The 15,544-nt window shown below is 38.8% G+C and overlaps 1 protein-coding gene across 1 annotated transcript in view; it reads left to right on the top strand.

Moving 5' to 3' along the window:
* The window catches only part of MACROD2 (MACRO domain containing 2), a 900,884-nt gene that overhangs the window by 823,455 nt on the left and 61,885 nt on the right, over positions 1 to 15,544 (top strand). Inside the window, exon 10 of the mRNA XM_026055958.1 lies at positions 7,921 to 8,004. Coding sequence (XP_025911743.1) covers positions 7,921 to 8,004 — 84 coding nt within the window. The remainder of the gene's footprint in view (positions 1 to 7,920; positions 8,005 to 15,544) is intronic.

Genomic DNA, 15,544 nt, shown 5'->3' with positions numbered 1-15,544 from the left:
TTTTATGCTAAAACATATTGCTTCTGCTAGTATCAACCAAACTGAGAGAGTTCTTAAAACTATTTGCCTTGGTTGTAATGAGCAGTGCCAATCATTCATTGCCAAAATTTACTACAAAATTGTTTTTTAGCATAACATAGGGAAAACCATTTCTGATAATAAATAATACAAGGTAAAAATGGCTAAGACTAACTTTTTAATGTCATCATCTGTTACGAGCCCCTGAGTGGTATTCAGTTGCTTTTTATTAATAACTAGCTTGAACATGAATGGGAAGTAATTAAAATTCTACAATGTCTTTGTCTTTAAAAAGGTGTGAATACAGCAATTCTTGAGTCATTTGCAATTGTGATTAGTGACCATGATTTGTGTGCAATGAATATATCAGCAAAACTTTCTAGCACACTCTTAAATATATTGAACTTCATTAGACAATGTTTCAGAAAGTTTTTTTTCCTGGTTCTCCTAGTTTGCCATTTAATATGAGTGTTAACATTTAGGGCTAGTCCTGAAATAGGTGAATGGAATTGAGGGATGAGGAAAAAAAGGCCTGAGGAAAAAGGAAAAGAAAGGAATGAGAATTAGATATGATGACACTGATTCATAGATGTTTTGGCTAGGTGGGGCCTCTGGTTGTCACCTAGTCCATACTCCTCCTTGAAGAAGGACTGTCGCTAACACTAGACTAGGTCAGCTGTGGCACTTTCTTATTGAGTCTTGAAAACCTCCAAGGATGGGGAATTCATAGTGTCTCTGGGTACCTTTTCGTGTGTTGCACTACTCATATAGTAAAAAGATTTTCTAGTATCCAGTCTGAACCACCTGAGTTATTTGTGGCTTGTGCCCCATGTTGTATCATCTGCCACTACGGAGAAGAGTTTTGCTCCATCATCTTTGTGACTCCTCTCCAAGTACTTGTAGGCTGCCCTAGTTGTAGGATTGTCCCTTGACCTTCTCTTTACCAGATTAAGCCAGTTCGGCTCACTCAACTTCTCTTTGAAGGTTGTGTTCCCTATGCCCCTGACTTATCTTGATAGGTCTTTGCTGGGCCCTCTCCAGTTTCTGAACATCCTTCCTGAACAGGGCGGGGSAAAACTGGACATGGTATTCTACGTACAACTTCACTAGTGCTGAGTAGAGGGGGATAATAACTTTCCTCAACTTGCTGGCTACACTTCACCTAAAATTGCCTGGTATGTAGTTTTCTTATTGCAGTGCTGGCTTTTACTCAATGTGGTATCCCCTATGATTTCTAAAACTTCTTCAGGAGGGCTGCTGCTCAACCAGCTAGTTCCCAGCCTGTAGTGACTGATGCTTAGGGTTATTCTATCCTAGAGACAGAAATTGGCGCTTCCCCTTGTTGAACTTCATGAGCTTTGTGCTGGCCCAGTCTTCCAGTTTCTCAGTTCTCCCTTCTCTCTGGACTGAAACTCCTCTGTTCAACATGTAAACCACCTCCCATAATTGAGTATCATCTGCAGATTTTCTGAGGGTACATTCAATCTCATCGCACCAGTTGTTGAAGGTACTGAACAACATGGGCCCCACAATTGACCATGAGATCTGATAGGAGAACCACATGGAAGAAGGCAGAGATATGCCAGCCAGCAAAGAGCGATAAAAGCTTTTGAAGCAGTATGTTGGCTGGTTAAATTGGCAAGATTCTCCTAAAGACAAGCAGATTATGATGATTTATGCAACCAGTTAACTAGCCTGTGAGATTCCTGAATAATGAGGTATATGCATAGATGTGTAAATATGGATATACACAGGTAGATAACTGATGTGTTAGCACATTCTTTTATGGCTGTTCTGGCGTGTTGATTTCATTACACATAAGTATAATTTTTTTTGGTGTCAAGATTATTTTAGTATAATTAGTGTGATTGATATAGTTGTACCTATATACATAAAAGTAGAAAAATGAAGACTGCCATTATATGACAAACATTTGCTGAAGATACAGTAGAATTTGCAGTATTCTTCTAACATTTCCAATTTCACTTTTTACAGTTATCATGGCATGTATATTTTTATAAACCCAATTATTTTGCGTTCTTTTGTCTTGTTGCTTTTATGGAGATTATGTAAATTGCATTTTTTTTTAAAGCAGTTTAAATTAGAATTCAAAGGAAGTATATTTCCACTTAATAGCCAGTCACTTCTTTCTTGCCTTGTATCCTTCACAGCTTCATTAATTTAGGTGAAGCTACATAGCTGCTCTGGGAAATTATCACCAAATTAAGTCATTTGAGGAAGGTATTTTCACTGCATATCTGCTTTTTGTGTGTATAAAACAGATGATCTCATAGCTTCTCTCAGAGGTTTGCCTGTAGGGTGCTATGAACTTCAACAGCATCTATTGGCTGTTTCTTTATCTTTTGGAGATATTTTGGGAATGAGTGGATTGATTGGCAGCAGTCAATACCTGTATGGCCAAAGGGAAATATTTTTTGTGTATCTACGCCGGTAGTGGGGAGTTATGCCCTTTTGACCTCTTTGTGTAGGAACTTTTTAATGATTGTAGGATGCATTTGCAGGAAAGTTACAAATACATACACCTCTGCATTGAGGGAAGGTTTTGTTTTTATACTAAGGTAGTTATCAGTCTGGAGGATATCTGCTTTTAAATGTTAAGAGGGAAAAATGGAGTAGCAACCTCTAGTCACCACTTCAAGATATTAATTGAATAATCATTCTTCATTCCATTTGACCTCATGGGCCATGAGTCCAGCAGATGGAATCAGCAGTTGGCACCAATACTGATGATCTGGGGTTGTTGAGCTATTCATATCCAACCTGCAGTCAAAGCTTGCTTTCGGGTTATTTCTCTAATTCCTCTGGAAAAAAAAGAAAAGAAAAGAAATGTTGGGTTCCTGGAGTGCACACATCCCACACTAGGTGTGTAGGACCTTTGGGAGATTCAAATATTCTAAATTTCGCCTGAGTTCCTGTGCCTGCTACTTCCTACTGGCTAGGTGTTTCTGAAGGGCCAATAGCTAGCCAACAGAAAGCACAGGGAAGTGCAGGGAGTCAAGTGTGATGGAGTCTGGTTGGATCTGTGCCAGTTTCAGTTTGGAGAATGTAGTAGAATGAGACAGAGGCTACAGAATCAGTCCTAATTAAAACCTGGTGGCAAAAGTTAGCAGAAAAAGAAAGTGATCCTGATGTCAACTGAAGTCAGTGGGAATATGTCCATTGACTTCAGTACACACCAGATTAGGCCTTGGGAACATCTAGAGAATTAGCCTAGAGTAAGGAATACCAGATGACCAAATGTGCATTTTATTGAGTGATGGACACATTAGGAGAGTAAACTCTGTCTTATGTTTCTACCACCCTGAAGTGTAAATATCTTATTACTCTCAAAAAGGCCTTTCTTTCTGTGATTTCTCTTCAAAATAAATAAGGGACTATCTTAATTGCTTGTCTACCAGATACTCTCCATTAATATCTACATTAATATTGTAAAATCAACAGGCACAAATGATCATTTTAATGAGTTACTCATGTAATGTCACTGCATATATTGGGTATACTAGAATAAGAAAAATAATTTAAAAATAAGAATAACATAGTCTTATTAAATACATATATCCAAGAGCACTCCTTTAATGGCATCTAACTCATGAGATTTTAACTCATCAGTTTGTTACTCTGGATGTTTTATCTTGTAGCAGCTGCTAACATAACCATGCCATTTAATTCAAAGAGCCTTGGTGTTACAGTATTTCAGTTTGCTGTTAGATTGGCTTGAGTCAAAAGGACAGATGTAGTAATAGCAGGTACAGACTTTTGCAGTTTTTACATCTCAGATTCCTTTATGAACGATATCCTACATCAGCAAAGGGTAGGACCAAATGAACTAGTAGTCTTGTCTACCTTTAACTTCACTGATTTAACACTGCAGAGTGATGATGCTTAATGTTTTAAGCTCCATTAAGGGAAGATTATTCTAAGCTTTAACTTCTGAAGGGCTTAGCTTTTATACCTATGGATTCATATATCCATGCATAGAAGCATGCAAAATAACCCCTAATACTGCCATAATTGTGTGCCCAATTGTAGTGATTGCACCTGGAAATTATGGAAGCATGTGCTATTATGAGCAGCATAGTTCAGATTCCTACACAATAATAGCATATTATTATGCACTGACATAAGTTAATTCTCTTACTATTCAAAAAAAAAAAGAAAAAAAAAAGAATAAACACATAGAAGAGTGTTTGAATTCTGAATCTATATTCTTCCTCAACCCGTTCAGCTTCATCCCTTCCTGGCAGTGAAGCCTTTTGACCTCATCTGYGTGCAGGTTGCCCCACTGCTGTCTTTTGTTTCCCATCTAATAGTCATTCATAATAAAGGTCCTGTTAGTTATCCTGTGTCTGTCCAGAGCACCCTACTTCGCTACCTATTCATTACTTCAGAAGCAGCAACCAGCTAGGACAGCAGGACAAGACATCTTATTCACACAAATAGTAGAAGCCCTGTTACAAATGAGGCTGTATAAATATATTATTTCCTTGTGCGTTCCACTACGTACACACTCTTATACTTGGACACTTCATTTTGGAGGGAGAGTTTCTCTTTCAGTGAGAGGGAAGTGGGAGGCACTTGTAACTGGTGAGATACGGAATTTGTGAGGGATTTGGGGAATAGCTCGCTTTGAGATACACTGTAAAATTCAAGTGGCTTGCTGACCATGCGAATTAGCCTATAAAGAAAAGTCATTTCTCACAATCTTAGAGCTCACAAACCTTTTCATACGGATGGTCACTATTAGAAGAACTTTGAATGCAATCAGTTGAGACTTCTGTCGAGAATGTAAACAGAGATTTGCAAGCAGTGTTCCTGTAATATTTAGCCAGCTGTGCTAAAAGACATGTACATATTACTGTAGAGCAGAAAGGGTTAAGAGTTGTATCTTGACCATAATAAAAAGACATTATTTTGAAGCCTGCAAAAATCCCTTCTTTCTCTGGAATGAGGGAAATCTGCTAAAAAGCAATGAATTTGTGATTGAAATCTTATTCTCCTGGGACAGTCCCTCTACATCCTTTTGTGAGCATTTTAAGGTTCTCTGTAGAGTGCAAAAAGACCATTTCTTTTGAGATAGTAACAGTTCTGACCTCTCTGAATGTTAGCCCCCTCCCTCTCCGTCTTTGTGCTGTCAATTAAGATGTTGGCTATATTATCTGATGTATTCAGATATTCCTGAAAGACCTGGCTGGACACTTGCACTTAAACTTGATTGACATTTGACTTGTGGGACTGGAGAAAGCCTCACAGATTGGTTAGATGATAAAATTCATCATCAGAGGGGTGAGTGTTGATTGAAACTCTCCTATTGATTCGTCTCCTGAAGTGAATCATTGTCAACCAAAAAAGGGAAAATAGCAGGTAGTGCAAGGTGTCATTAGAACCAAAGACCAAAGACCAATATGGTCTGTTCTAAATATTCAAGTTATTTTTTAGATGAATAGGGGAATGTTGGCAGGAATCAATCTTTAAAAGCTTGGTTATTTTCAGGATTTCTGTCATTTGTATTGAAGTTCTTGTTGAACATCACCATTACTCTTGAGTAACCCCGTTGAAGGGTTGACAGTGTGTCTTTGTTTTTTGTTTTGTGTTTTTTTTAACCTTTCTTTTCCCCCACTGTATTTCTTGTGGTTAGTTTTGCATGCTCACTGGGCCAGAAATAAATTGATCTTAGCACTTGAAAACTCTTGTTTTCCTCAAAATGTTGTATTTGAATTTCAAATTCAGATGAACAAATGTGATGACATGAATATGCTCTAATGTTACATGCTGTAGGAAAGGTCTATTTCCTGATACCAAGCCAAACCTCAAAGCATGTCTGTTTTGCAGTAAATCAGTTATTTACTAGTCAGTAAGGGCGCCTCCTGCTCTGAACTACATGGCATTCTGTAATGAAATAGAAATTCTGTGCTAGAAGAAATGTTTAGGAACAATATTCATTTTGGCTTTTGTTGAGTGAAATGCAGTGTTTGTTCCCTAAAATTAAATAAGTAAAATTTAATTTAATTACTCACAAACAGATATCCATTTTGGAATGTTTCTTGACATTTTAAGCTGTTGCTTCCTGTAAATTCTTGCCAGTTTCCAAATCCAAGGCCTCTTGCTTTAAGATTTAAGTACAAAAGAATAAGCAGTTTCCCAGGAGGACAGGCAGAGAACATTTCTGAGTTTTCTGGGCTCTTTGTGAAGCCCAGGATTCACTCCCTTTTTGTCTCTTGAAAGAATACAATATTCTCCTTGATACTACCAATTCCTTTTCTGCATCCTTACTTACTTGTTTCTGACCCGGTGTTTGGAAACTTTTAGCTTTTTGTTTCCCAATACACGTAGTTGTAGAAGGGAAGGAGATGGATATTGCAGGTTGGTATCTTCAGCTCTTAGCAGAGCTAAGTACTTTAGGAGAACTGGGCATCTGATTGCTGAGTGTGGTTTACATATTCACGGACATCCAGAACAGTTGATTTTGTGGGGCATTTATGGAGAGATAGGAGTTTTCAAAACACATAAGCAATTTACAATATTTACATAGATTCTTTTTTTTTTTTTTTTTTTGAGTTGCCAATTAGCTGTGACAGTTTGAGGTAATACCATGACTCTTATTTGCTCATGGCATGGCAGCGGGGCTAAATCAAGCAAGTTCATATCCCTTCCTAAGTTTCCTGGTTACAAATATTCAAGGTCTCCTGTACATCTCAGTCTGAGTTTTGGAGTCTTTTTCCAGTTATTACTATGTGGTTTGGTCCAAGTTCACATTAGCTTTAGTGCATGAACATGGACATCAGCTTCCCCACCTCATGGCCATCCTCCCAGTTTCCATCTCCTGCAAATTGTAGACAGTTTTTTGTGTCATTTGAATCTCTCATTCCTCTTTTGTGAGGTTGTGGGCTTTATGGCTACCGCCAGTGTTAGACTGAGGGGGATCCTAGGCAGAGCTATACTATGGGTTTTTACTTCCATATATGTTTTGTTGAAGTGTGTTTTCATTAAATGTCTTAATTTAAAAGTGCCTTTTTATGATAAATTTCCAGTTCAACCTCACTTTTCTACTAACAGGCTGCCTCTGCTATCAGTTTGTGCCTTGAGGTCTGTCTCAGCAAACAAATAATATTTTGGTGCCTTATGTTAAGGTCGCTGATGTGACAAGTTACTTTGAAAATGTTGTATAAACCCTTCATAATTTTTAAATTTTAACCAACTAATTTTAAATGCTGTAATTAAGTTGCTGTGAATAAGGGTGTTCTTAAACTTTACTAGCCTCAGTTACTCTTTTACTTAAGAAAGTTTCTTTTGCCTTCATCTGCCTGTTGTTTTCTGGCTAAAAGGTTGAATTTTTTTTTCAAATTTGAATGTTTCTACTTTGTAATGCTTTCATTTCTATAACTTTAATTCATTACCAAACTTTCTTTTCTACCACTCGCTTTATTACTGTTTTCCATCAATATTCCTTTCTTAATATATTGTAATTTTGAATGGAGAATTGAGATGAGAAGAAAAAAATCATTTTTGTTCAGATTATTTCTCCATGGCTCCATAATGCAGTATAATATATACTCCTTTAAAAACTACAAATTAAAACATTATTCTTTTTTTTTCTCAAGAGATTAAGAGATCGTGAAGAAGTAGGTCAATTTAGTATGAGCTTTCTTCACTGCTGTCGTATGAAAGTTAGGTACTAATTCCAGCCCAAACTGAAAGATAACTATTATGATCCTTTTCTAGCAAATGATGCCGTAATGAATTTTTGTGATACAAAGGTAGGCATCAGGCATTGAATGATTGCTGAGATAAAATGTGCTTGTGATTGCACTATCATATGTAGTAATATTTGATGTGTTGATACAATTTGAAAATAATATATTTAATACATTTTTATGCTTAAAGAAGGATTGGAGCAAAAAGGCCAGGCTCCCTCTCCCACAACATGCAAAGCAGAGCAGCCTGAGGACCTTCAGAATGATGCTGAAGGTAGGTGGTCTGGCATCTTTTCAAAGCCATTAATTTGTTTTTCATTTTGGGGGGGAAGGGTTTACTCTGAATTCTTAAGAAAGGCAGCACAGCATACTTTCATTTAAGAATGTTATCTGTACACACTTGAAAAGTATCTTTTGGACTAGATCATGAGACTGTAATTCTTCTAAAGTATATTTCCTCTCAAGTTAGATTCAGAATTACAAATGCTGCTTTTGTGTTACAGGCTACTGATTATTGCTGATATAAAATGGAAAATTGTTGCTGTTTTATTTCTAACCTGTTCTGACTTTATGTAATTAATAATATAAAATGTGATGTATGTTGTGCAGCGCTCGGGTCATAGTCTGTTTGGTTGGTTAAACTGGTCAGATAAATCAACCACCCGCAGCAATACACAGGACAATAAAATTCTTGCTTTCCTTTTCTGTGAGAAAACCTTACTGTGTGCGTTTCCACTTCAATTATGGTCTTTATGGCTCCAGATCTTATGCAGCATATTACATCTGTCCATGGTTGAAAATTAAAGACGCTTAACATTAGGCTTACAATTTGTTCTGAAAAGAGTGCTTTCCTGTGCTTGAGTCTGTTACAGGGCAGCTAGTCCATGTGTGCAGAGGTAATGCAGTCCAYGGGCTTCTAAAATTGGAGTAAAGTGTCTTTTCAGAACATGTATCTCATTGGGAGAGTTGTTAGAAGATGTTAACATCAAAGACTACTATTCACAGTGCAGATTTTCATGTTGGTCTCGTCTGCGTGGAACAGAAAAATGCCCAAATGCGGGAGGATTCCCCTTGTGTGAAATAGTTAAAAGGATGAACCTTAATCTTTAATCCAGTTCACCTCCTTATTGTGGATGCTTTTTGACCTAATGTTCCTAAAATGACGTGTCTCATTCTGCACCTCAACCAGTTGCTCTGGGAGCCTCATCATTTTGACCTGGTGCTGTACATTCAGCTCCTAAAATATTCTGGCTGGGGTATAGTGTGAGTCATAAAGAGCAGAAAAATGTTAACATCTATCACGTTAAGTAACTGCTAGTAACATCCTGTCACTAACATTGTGACTGGTTGTTAATGGCAAGTACTTAAAGCAATAGCTGTCATCACCTGGAAGGTGTGGGAAGACTCAAGAAATCTCATCCTGACTGGTCTTCTTTCCTTTAATGCTGCACTAAACCCAGCTGAAATTAAAATACCAATTTTGTGTTTGGATTAGAGAATTCCATGATGACAAACCATATGCTGATTTGTAGGCAGGCTAAATGGTGTGCGGGATCATAGGGGAGCGACATCCAGTGGTATCATTTTCCCTATTCCTAAATAGGGCAAACAGTGATATTTTTTATGGTATATTTTTATTTGAATCATGACTAAAAGCCATCATTGTACCGGGGAAAAAAAGTGTTGCAAAACTGCAGGTTTTTCCTTTCGTTTGGAAAAAGAGCTGATGTTCTTCCACTAACTATTTCTATGGTTTACTAGATACGGTCACCTAGTTTACTATTCCTGAAGAGGTTTCCTGCTGACCTACAGTTCACTTTGTGGAGTGCAAGGAAATGCAAGGGAAGGGCGAAGGGAGTAGCACGGCAATAGAATGACTGCATCACCCCGGAACTGTAAAATGCCTGGACGCTTTGAATTTGATGCTCTACCGCAGATTTTGCTGATGCAGAGTTGAGGCCTGTAGCACATAATCACCGCTGCAGAATTTAATCTAGCCAGTGGTGGAGTTCGCTTCTCCTTAGGCGGAAATCAGGCCCATAACGTTTAGGATTGAAAGTCTAAATTTAGACTGGAGAGTTGTTGTGATGGAAAAAAGTAATTAAAGTGTTTGCTGTGGGGGGTTGGGGAAGCAGCCTGGATCAGATTTCTGTGGAATTACCTACACCTCTGTTTTGAAGAGGAATCAAGCAGCTAGGCTCCAGATACTGAATTCCCATAAAGCTGCAAATTCTAATTCTAATGTGACACACCTGTGAGTCATTTCCATTTAAGTAAATGGGATTTGCACACATTTGTCTGAGAACAGAGTTTAGTTTCTATTGTTCTCATTATTAACTAGGATGTGGTTTCTGCCTAATTAAAAGAACTTTTAATGGCGAGCCTTGAAGATTAGGAAAGCTGTCAATAAGTGAAGTGACATGAACCAGAACTGAATATTTTTATTTAGGTAGGGATTTGTCTTTATTTCCAAGAAACTGCCTTTTTTTTTTTTTTTTTTTAACTTCGGAGTAGCTAATGCATATAAGCAGTCTCAAATAAAACTCAGTAAAGCCATGCTCTGCCTGAGGTCAATTTTGTTGAATTTTCCTCATGGTAAAACTGAAGTGCTTTGTCTTCACTGCATTTTAACCTCAGGATAGTTCACATGCTTTAGTTACTCCAAGTTAAAAAAAAAARGGGGGGGGGAGCTTTTAGCAATAAAAGCAAGCCCAAAGATACTTACATTTAATGCATGATATTATTTTCCCTTTGGTGCCATGACTAGAAATAAAATATTTAACAAATACATGCTGAGGCACAGGAAGAACTGGATTTTTTTTTCCTCTACTTAATTCTCAGTGTCCTTTTAGACTGAAGACAGGAATACAGCTTGCTCTTTTCACAGCCTCCTGCCATCCTCATACACATGCCCTTTGTGGCTGCCTGTAAAAACTGTTCCACTGTGTTCAGTAATATTTCTGCTGTATTTTGCTACCGCATGCCAAGCTGGTTCATTGGATGGAGGTAATGGAGCAATATCTTTTGGTGCATGTAAAAGTCTCCACAGAAGAGCGTGGAAAGCAGGTTCCTTCATTATTACCCTCTCTGCAATCAAGGAAAGTCGAGTAAGTGGCTGTATGTGAGGAGCTTGTTTTGCAGTAAGCTAAAATAAACACTTGACATGCTAATGAAAGCAATTTTATACTGAATCTCTAAAGTATTAATGGTCTCTGTTATTATGCTACTAGATATATTGTTCTCTGCGTTCAGGCCATTGATAGAGAAAAGCAAGCGTGAACTGCATAGCAGATTTTCTTGTCAGTTGTTGTATTCAGGGGTTTTTCACTGTATTATGGGTTATTGTCTGGGAAAGTGGGTAGATTGGATAGATGGAGAAACATTCTTTACTTCCAGGGTCCCAGGAGTGTTTCGGGTTTTAAATGTACAAGCATGCACAGTAATTCTTTTTTTTTTTTTTTCCCCTGGACCCTGGGGGGTAAAATCAGACAGGGATAATTTTGGCTTTCCTCTCAGTCAGGTGCACTCAGTGACTGTGTGATTATAAAGTCAGAGGTGAGAAAAATATGTTTGGCACTAAACAAAACTTAGCGTGTCTTACTTCAAGAGCTTTACAACACAACCTGAAAGTAATTACATAGACAAAACAGCAGTACATGTCACAGTTTAATAGCCACGAGCTAGCACATAGGTTGCAGGTCTAGTATTCTCATCCCACTTATCACTACCAAGAAAAATTAAACATTTTAAAAGAGGCTAATGAAACAAAATTATAAATGTTCCTTATTTCTCTTTGCTACTTCCCCAAATGTCTTTCTGTATGTCATGAACAGTGAGGAGTGTGTAACAGATTTTCTTGATACTGGGAGAAGCAAACCTGTTGGCCCTTGTCTTCTTTTGGGATTTCTCAGAAAGATATAAAACAGAGCCTGCTGAGGAGCTGCCTTGCCTATTCCCGCCATGGTCTGCAGGTGATCAATATTGTATCAAAGACAACTAATACATCTAATAACAGCAGCAGAAATGCCCGATTTGTCTCTTCCTCCAGGAGAAGATAATCAATCCATGCAGCAGAAGCTGTTTCTGTGCTTTCTTGAGGTCAGAATCCTGACTGCCCTTAGTCAAGGGACTTGAAGACATAACTGGAGCACTGCAAGTTGTCTTGCTCCAACTCATAAGCTTCACCCAAAATGGAGATTCTTATTGATAGGTTCTTGGTCACAAGAGATCACCTTAGCTGAGGCCTAGTGTATGTGTTAGGAGCTAGTTTGTTGGAACTGTGCATCCTGGATGAACTTTGTTTGTTTTCTGTTTGCCTGGTGGGAAGGAGAACAGTTTGATGGATAAGTTCAAGTCAGAAGGTCAAAGTGAACACAAATCACCTTTAAAATATTTGGTAGAGTTGGTTCCTTTGCCTGATGGGGTCATCCCACTACAGACCTCTTAGCTTTCAAGGGCAATATCAAATGTCTGAAATGTTGTTCAGCAGTGGCAGGAATCTAGGCTCATCAGCAAGCTCTTGTCTCATTCAGAATCAGCTCTGCTCTGTTGACAAAAGATGTCAGTCTTTTCATTTGAGTATACAATAGAAATGAGATGAAATGGAGTTGCATCTTACCTTGATAACTCTTTGGTTCGGCAGATCATGGTGATTAGGTAAGAAACTTGCTGAGAGGGAGACAACCTGGTTTCTCATCCCTTTTCCTAGAAAGTTTTTGTCCAGTAAGAAGAAGTCCATAGTCTTCCAACTGGAAACTAAGCCTCATTTAGACCTTAACTGCAAGATCAGAGTAAGGCTTCCACTTCATGTGGCATGAATTTTGCACCTTTGCAACTTCTCCCTAGCTTCATAGAGGGAGATGTAATGTGCACACCCACAACAGTCCATAGTACTGTGGCTTGCGCTRCTTTCCTCGGAGGTGGGCTTTGCTCTCCCTTGGGCTGAGGGTAAATACTGAACCCATGTCTTCCCCCTAGTGTGTTCCAGTTTTTGTGCTCCCCTTGGATAAATCTGGCCAGGCCTGCTGGCTGTGGCTTGAGAAAGAGTGAGCCCTGCTTTGTTTGTTCAAAGCCTGTCTGTCCTCACGAGGAAGTTCTGCATTCAGTTTCCCAAGGGGAAATAAAGTACCTGCTTGCAGATTTGCCTGTCATACCTGTACTTCAAAGAAAGGTGGATGTTCAGATACTTCCTTGTGCATGCAGATTTTTGAGGTGCTAAACTCTTCCTCTGTGATACAAGGAAAGTTTGGATATGCAGCTCTGGGCTTTGGATCCTGCTCCAGGAGTGGAGCTCTTAAAGGTGAGCCATTGTAGTGACTGCCGTAGCAGAAGGTTTGCAGCTGTGGTTAGTTGTATGACTGTGAATAACCTACCCTGTTCCATAGGTAGCTCAAGCAAGGGAACTGAAGTCCTGTTGAAGGATTTCAGGTTTCTGTGGCTTGCTGAACTGGGGACCTAAAGTACATATAACAGCTGTTGTGTGTTAGTATTCTACAGTGATGTTCAAAGCATCCTTTTTAAGGGCCTTCTAATGCTATGCAGAGACGATTTTCTCTTTCTTTAAGATATGGATTAATATTAACTAGATTTGACTTCTGATTAAGTTTTAAAATGTTCCCCAATTTATAGCAAATGGTTCTTTTGCCACTTGAGTAATTGTAGCTACATCTCTCTGTTGCATCCCACAGGGCAGTAATATTCTTCAATAAATTTCTGCTCCACTCATGATATGCTAAAAATGGACATCCAGACACATAATTATACTTCAAAAACACACATCCACTTATTTGGCCTTAAAAGTGCTGCTACTTATTAAGATAGCTTAGAAGTTACTGCATTCTTTTTACCACCAATCCAAATCCTTAAATAAACTTCTACATTAAGATAAAGTACTACAGAAGAAGTTCTCTGGGAACACTGTGTATCAAACATTCCTGTAAAATATTTCACCTTAATGCAGATTGGTTATATTTAAAGAGATGCTATTAACCCCTATCTGCTTTGGCTGATAATTCCTTTCTTCACTTTTATTTTGAAGTCTGCCATCTGTCTTGACTGATTGCAGCTCTCAGAATATCAGGTGATCACATCCCACTTAGCCAGGGGAAAAACAGGATGTTATCTCTGTTTTTATTTGGATTTGCTCTCCAAGCAAACCCTTCTTACAAGATTCTTTACTTTGTTGAAGTGGCTACTACAATTTCATTAAATTGCCGCGCGACTGTCACACAATGCCACTGTGAAAACGTGGCTCACTTTGGCCTCCACAAATTACACCCACTCCTGTTGCTTTGGCCATTTATCTGTTTGGGTTTCTTTTGGAAGCTGTATGTATATATATATGCAAACTGTACCAGGCAAACAGTTGCAATTCCTGTTTTCACACTCAGTGCTTCAGAGTTGATTTTCTTTCTGCTGAGCTGAGCTGAGGTGCAAAATACTGAGTTACTAAAGTGACTAATGCAATGTTGTCAGAGAAGAATTATACACAGTGACAAACCAGCGTACCTGCAGGGGATTCATCTGTCAAGGAATTCATTTCTCATTTCTAACCATTATGTGAATAAAAGTAAACCAGCGTGATTGTTCAGGTCCAGGGCAGAAGACAGGGTTAGTCCCTTAATTCTGAAACGTTAATGTGAAATAGTAATGTGCATGTTTTGGTTCACGTGGAATGGTTGGGGGTTTCTCTTAAGCACACCATGCTGTTTTCAACAAATGTGAGCTTCTGTGTTGCTTCCCTGTCCAGTTCTTTGCTTTATTACATTCCAGCACCACGTGATTTCGTGAACTGTATGCAAAGGATTGAAATAGCTTTTATGTTTTATTTTGACTGTGGCTCCAAAAAGCTGTGCTGCAGGCCTTACCGGTGTGCAGTTACCTAGTCTATCAGTTGCACAAAAAAAGTATGAATGAAGAGTAAATTGATGTAGTAAAGAGAAAATCTATGATTATACTATACCCATTCATATCTGGGGTCCCTCTCTTTCTCTCTTTCCCAGGACTGCCTGTAGGGCTAGGAATCAGGACTCCTCGCTTCTGCTCTGGGCTCTAGCAAGGGTTGCTCTTCAACATGCATCAAATCACTTTAGCAGCTTCTGTCCAATTTTATATACTATGATAACAGTGATAATTTGTGCAGCACTGTGTGTGTATTTTTTGCATCAAAATGCAAGTTGTCCTATATATGTACAGTGCATGGTGTTTAGGGTATGTATGGTGTTTAGGGTATGAGGTCCATATTCTGGATGTTTTGCAGAGCTCAAGCTCTGCATGCCAAACAGGAGATGGCTGTTTTCATTTGTTCTGAACGCTCGCAGTTGCAGGTAGTCAGAAATAGCAATGATCAGCACCTTTGGCAATCAAATTTAGATGTCTCATGCCAGGCACCTGTACTGCAATGTCTGAGTCAAGCTATATGTCACATAGAAGAATTATATCCAGTGAAAAAACAGCCTAGCACAACCTTCTCAGCAATGTTATGAATAAAATGAGCCAGGGCAAATCTGAGTGCCTGTGTCTTTCAAGCACCTACTTGGATGCCATAGCTCATGGCCCACACTTTATACCCTGGCACTTCCCTAGCTAGGAAAGGTATTTTGCAACAAAGCTCTTCTGGTCCACAGAGGAGTGAGGTGAGGGGAGCACTCCTATTGACTTCAGTGAGCTTCATATTAGAATCACAGAATCACAGAATCACTGAGGTTGGAAGGGACCTCTGGAGATCATCTAGTCCAACCCCCCTGCTCAAGCAGGGTCACCTAGAGCACATTGCACAGGATTGCATCCAGGCGGCTTTTGAATATCTCTAGAGA

The sequence above is a fragment of the Apteryx rowi genome, unplaced genomic scaffold (assembly GCF_003343035.1).
Source record: "Apteryx rowi isolate R43461 unplaced genomic scaffold, aptRow1 scaffold_128, whole genome shotgun sequence".
Lineage (NCBI taxonomy): Eukaryota > Metazoa > Chordata > Aves > Apterygiformes > Apterygidae > Apteryx > Apteryx rowi.
The sequence above is the reverse complement of the archived record's forward strand: the minus strand, read 5'-3'. Positions and strand labels throughout refer to the sequence as shown.